Here is a 5,806-nt window from a genome sequence, read left to right on the forward strand (position 1 = left end):
ACCACAAGCCCCCGCACCCCGCCGCTGCCGCGCACGATAACCTCCCCAGGCTCCCGGCCGTGCACCACTCGCCGTCCGACCCCGCCGCGCCCGCGGCCGCCCCGCCTCCGCCTCCGCCGCGGCCGCCGCCGCCTCCGCCGCCGCCGCCGCCGCCGCCGCCGCAGAGCAACGGCCCGGCCCCGGCGTCGCCCGCCGCCCACGCCTCGCACACCCCGCCGCCCAACTACATGCGCATGAAGCGCCGCTTCCCGAAGGGCTCCAGCTCGGACCCTGCGCGGAAGGCCGCGTCGTACGCGCCGGGCGCGCCGCCCGAGCGCTACGACGCGGCGCCGGGCGCAGCCCCGACCCCTTACTACGCCGCGCGCCGCGCGTTCACCAAGATGCCGCCGCCCAACGGCGCCGCGCGCGACTCGCTCGCGGCCGAGCGCCACGCCGCCCGCACCTCGACCCGCATGCGCAGGCAGGAGTACCCGCCAGAACACCCGCCGCCGCCGCACCACCTCCAACACCACCACGACCACCACCGCTACGAACACGAGTTTGCGCCGCAGCACGCGTACCGCCGCAGCCGCAGCAACTCACCCTCCGCCCCCTTCAAGAGGAGGAAGGTCGCGCGCGACCGTGCCTCCTCCGCTGATGACGACGCAGACCACTCGCTTGCACACGCAGACGAGCTCCACCGCCCCTCGAGCCCCGCCGCGCGCGGGTATGCCAACGGCAGAGAGTATCCGCGCGCGCCGCGAGATCATGTCGATGCTGCTCAGCAGCAGCAGCAGCAGCAGCAGCAGCAGCTGCTGCTGCAGCAGGAGCAGGAGCAGGAGCTGCAGCAGCGCTCGAGGACGCCACCGCCTATCGCAAAGAAGGGTGGCGCGGATGCGGGGGGTTCGGACGATGACAGCGGAAGGCATCGTATAGAAATTATGATGGGCAGGAGGAAAGTTATCCTGGCTTGGTACAAGGGCGCCTCCACAGAGGACATCAAGACCAGTATTGCCAGGCGCTTTGCCCTTCTCCCGGGCACGCAGTGGGCGCTTATGGATCACCACTACGACGAGATCATCATCTCGGCGGGCGTGCCCAGCGGCCGCTATACGTTGACTGTCTTTTCTTGATGACGGCGTCTCATCATCCCTTAACGAGACGGCTGTCTCCGTTGTACCAGCTCCTCTAACGATTCGATACCACCTAACTGTTTGTTTTGTTTTTGTTTTGCTGCCGTGATGCTGCTGACATCACTAGATGTACGAGCATAAAAGGATTTGGTTACTACATGCGCTTCTGTCTCCCCTTCTTTGATCTGAAGAAACACCGAAACATGTCTTGAGTCTTGAGCGGCACCAAAAACCTGGCAATCTATTTTTTTTTTTTTTTTGTTGTTGTGTCAAACGGGCCGTTTCCATAGAAGACTCTGAATTGTATTCTACGACTCTGTACAGTATCATACAGTAACGGGTACACAATACTGTACACATGCAGTACAGTATATACTGTAGCGCTGTACTGTTCCGTAGCACCGGTGGCGCCCGTACAGCTCTGGCGCGTGTGCGGATTACACACGTGAGCATGTACCGTACGAATTTAAAAAACCGCAAAAACTGTTAAAAAAAAGCAAGGCAGCATTCTGAAAAAAGAGAAGGGGCGGCTCGACTGCTGGTGACCCCTGGTGTACGGTGCTGGCCAGGGTGTCAGATTGTAGCGTTTCCAACTCATTTCTCCCCCCTGCTTTCGTCATCTCCACTCGCCGGCGCTTTCTCGGCAGAGACTTTTCCCCCTTTGTCCTCTCCAGGGTACGGCACGCTCAGGGTCTCAAGTAATTTCAGCGTCTCCTTAATTCGACGTTCTCTTTCCATCTCCTCTTCTTGCTTCTTCGCTTCTTCCTTGAATCTCACCTCATCCTCGGGATTCAAGTACTTCATCTTGCTCACAGCTTTCTTCAGAGATATCTGCCTGGCGAGTAGTTCATCCATTTCGTCTTGCTCTCCCCGATCTGCCTTGTCGAGCATCTTTTTTGCGATATCCCCAGTCTCCTTCAGCGCTAGCCCACTCGCAACTTTGCCAGCCATTTCTGCCACACCTCGAGCCGTGGCCTCCACAACAGCCACCGGGTTTGCGCGCTCCAGAGCTCTCAGCGCGTCCAGTGCAATGTCTTTGCCTTCCGAGGGAAAGAAAAGAGCCTCAATGTCCGTGCCCCACCACTCCTCGTCTTCCACATACGCCGCCATTTCTGCCCGTGTCACCGGCCCATCAACTTCACCCAGGTAATCGAAGAGAGACTCACGCGCTTTCGAAGTCCAGAAAGGAAGGTCTCGTTGCTCGCACCAGATCATGACCTCGAGGAGCTTCTCAAGAGCATCTAACCGATCCATTTCGGATGCGAAAATGAGACACCTCAGTACCGCCTCCTCAGCTGCTCGTCTCGGCGCCACCCTGAGCATTTTTACATCATCCGATTGCTCCTTCTCAATGTACGGTAAAAAGTGCGCTTCCTGCGCCTTGAGTCTGGAAATGCTCTTCTCAACTCGCCGTTTGTCGGTACTGAATGTTTCCCAGTCCATCTCCAACCCGTCCGCAGTTTGACCAGCATTTTTACGGATATTTCTGCGCCTCGTCCCAGTTATGTCTTCCACAATCCATGGCGGCGGTGACATCCATTTCACTTGTGCGGCCGGTGACATCTTCACCCAAGAACTCGACAGCTGTTCCGCTCGTGTTAATATTTTCCTGTACAGAGGAGAGAGCGCTAGCACGCGGCTCCGACAAAGAGAATCAGACCAAGCGTGCACGACCGCTCCTGAATTAAGCCCCGGAATAGACCGCTGGGCCGATTCCAATATTTGAGCAAGCGATTCCACAACATCTTTCGAGATGGACGGCATCGCGTCTTCGTTTTCTTTTTTGTCCATCAATTCTGGGGGGCCACCAAACGCCACAAGCAGTTCATCGGCCCGCTTCTTCATGATTTCGCCCAACTGAAAGTCGAACGACTGATCTGAAGAGTCAAGGTCTACCATCTCCCTTTCTGGTGATTTTCCAACGTCACTATCCGAATCACCTTCTTCCGCTGCACTTTCATCACTACTCAGCTGCTCCTCAATAATAATACGTCTAGCACGCCAGTCGTACCATGGTAGCGCAACCTCCTGAACGTAGTCGATGTAGTCCTCTCCAGACCCATGGGCAGACAAAAATTCATCTGGATCTTTGATATCAGGCGGTAGCGTCGCGATGTAAACGACATGCGCGCATTCAGATTCGGGAATGACAGAATCACACAGCCGTTCCGCTGCAGCAATGCCCGCATCGTCCGTGTCAAAATTGATGATAACCTTGCCGTCCATGGGGTCTTCCAGCAAATCGTATGCCGCCTCTAGCTGTTTAGCCGACATTGACGTCCCCATTGTCGCAACACACGCAGCATACCCGTTCGTATGCTCATACACCGTCATAACGTCCATATAACCCTCCACCATCAAGACAAAACCGAGCTTTCCCACCCCCCTCTCCTTGTCCTCCCACTCCACTTTCACGCTCGGCGCCATCTTAGCGATATCAATTCCGAATAGAGCATCCCTCTTTTTAAAAATCTCGGTCTCCGGTCCATTGACATATTTTGGTACCCAGGCCGCGCGCTGCGCATCACCAACGATGCGGCCCGCCTGAGCAATGGTCTCACCCTGGATATTGCGAATTGGTGTAACAACCCTGTCCCGAAAGATGTCGTAGATGACATCTGATTTTTCCTTTCCGCGACGCGCAACGCCGCCAATCACTGCGTGCTCCTTGGGGTGACCCAAGTCTTCCAACGATCGCACCATCCAATCCCCTCTTCCAGGAGCATAGCCACATCCGTAGAGTTTCAATGTCTCCTCAGATAAGCCTCTTACCTCGGTCATATACCTCCTCGCCTCTACAGCGTGCTCCTGCCACAAGGCCTTCTCGTACAACTGTGCGCATGTGCGCTGCACTTCGCGAGCGATAGATGTTCGCGCAACAATAGCTCTCCACTGCTTCCTGACAGGCGTACCCTCTTGCGGTTGCTCAGCGGTGGCTGTGGGAGCATTTTGCGGGGTGGTAGTGATCAGGCGTGCCACTTGCGGGTATCTCGCTGCGAGAGAGCGTAGGGCGTTAGACACTGAGGAATCGCCGGTTCGCAGTGTCTCAAAGTCGATGATGGAGCCCCCGGCGCCGCAGCCGAAGCAATGGAAGCGATTTTGTGCCGAATAGATGTGCAAGGATGGGCTGCGGTCGGCGTGGAAGGGGCAGCAGGCTTTGAAGTCTGTCGGGCCGGAGCGGACGAGAGCGGAGGGTCCTAGAAGATCTGAGAAGGCGCGCGAGAGGGGAATCTGGTGCTTGATCTGGTCGAATACGGAGGGGTTGGAGGCACTGGCACACGGGAGTGTCCGGGTGCTAGGGCGGAGGGGATAGGCAGGGGAGAGTTGGTGTTTGGGGCAGCTGCGAGAAATTGAGAAGCGCGGAAGCGGGCAAAGTAGAGGAAAGGGAGAGAGAAAGCATGGGGAATATCGAGGCCTGCGAGACGGAGGTCTTGTCGAGGCAGAAGAATGCCGTGTGGGCATTTTTGTTACAAGGACGTCGAGAGAGTCTGCGAGACGAAAAGGGATGCTCACCCTGAGATGGATACCGCACCGCAATGAGGTCAAACGCTGATTCACGGTCGATACTGCACATGAAATATACACGTGGACATTTTTAGAGCAGGTGAAATGCGTACCGTCCCGGGAATTTTGCTTAAAAAAGTGTGACTGGAGAAGTGGCCAATGAGGGGATAAATGCCGCTGTATTCACTTTTGATTGGTTGAAATGAAGCCAGAGTCTGTAAGAATCCAGATGATACTGTACAGTGTACAGGACTGGTGGCGCTATCTACAGTAAACTTTACTTGACAGCCACGAATATTTCCAGAAATCACCCTCGTCCGCCAATGGTTCCCGTGCAGCACATGACACGGTTGTCGTTGACGGCCCCGTTCCAAGACAGCAATACCTCAGGCAAGAGGCTTTTCGACTTCTGCACAACTGCAATGACACCTTCTATTACATTACGTGCAATGTGTGGACAGAAATTAGAAATCAGCAGGTCCATCCTCAAGTTTTTCGCAATAGCAGCGTCTTACATCGAGAGATGGGGTGCTGCATATCCGAGGACAGCTTGCTCACTAAAGATGTGCACGGGCAATCCGCTTTCGCTCACAATCAGGTCACATCTGCGTTTCTTGTCGATAAATCACAGCTGTGTTCGTAGACGTTCAGGCCGCACGTAGGCTTTTTGTGGAACACTTGCTTCGAGCTCCTATCTCTCCGGTGCAGTGATGTCTTTGGATTTGCACTCTCCTTACGGATATGCTCTGATCCGATCGACAAGCCAACCTGTAAACCGTATTGGTGAGCAAAATCAACACATGGCAACTGGGTTTTTGCGCATTTCGACCTGCGCACGCTGGGTTGAGTCACATGGCATCAATAGAATGAAGTGTCGCACGATGAAAAAGCAGATTTTGTGCGAGCGCCAAACGTGAATTAGTGCCTGGCATGTCCCGGAATTGTCACGACCATTTCAGAGTCAATCTGCAGATAAAATAAAAGGTGCGAGGATCTTTGATCGTCGCGTGGGAAGGGGCATGGGGCAGGCGATGTCGCGCGTTGTTCCCTTGATAACGAAGACGAGGAAACCGGTCAGTGACGCCAGAGTTGTGTTATGATACTGTAGCCATTCGCAGATATCTCGAGAGGCTTTTTTTGAAGATGAGCTCTAAATCGGATTTGTTTTTTCCAGAGTTGAGCCTGCGCCC

General features: G+C 55.3%; 1 protein-coding gene across 1 annotated transcript; it reads right to left on the reverse strand.

Moving 5' to 3' along the window:
* Positions 1–1,706: 1,706 nt before the first annotated feature.
* Positions 1,707–4,574, reverse strand: CHC_T00000202001 (hypothetical protein). Its single transcript, XM_005719200.1, has one exon. The coding sequence runs from the start codon at positions 4,572–4,574 to the stop codon at positions 1,707–1,709; it is 2,868 nt and encodes a 955-aa protein (XP_005719257.1).
* Between the last annotated feature and the right edge of the window lie 1,232 nt (positions 4,575–5,806).

The sequence above is a fragment of the Chondrus crispus genome, genomic scaffold, assembly GCF_000350225.1.
Source record: "Chondrus crispus Stackhouse genomic scaffold, scaffold_466, whole genome shotgun sequence".
NCBI classification, from domain to species: domain Eukaryota; phylum Rhodophyta; class Florideophyceae; order Gigartinales; family Gigartinaceae; genus Chondrus; species Chondrus crispus.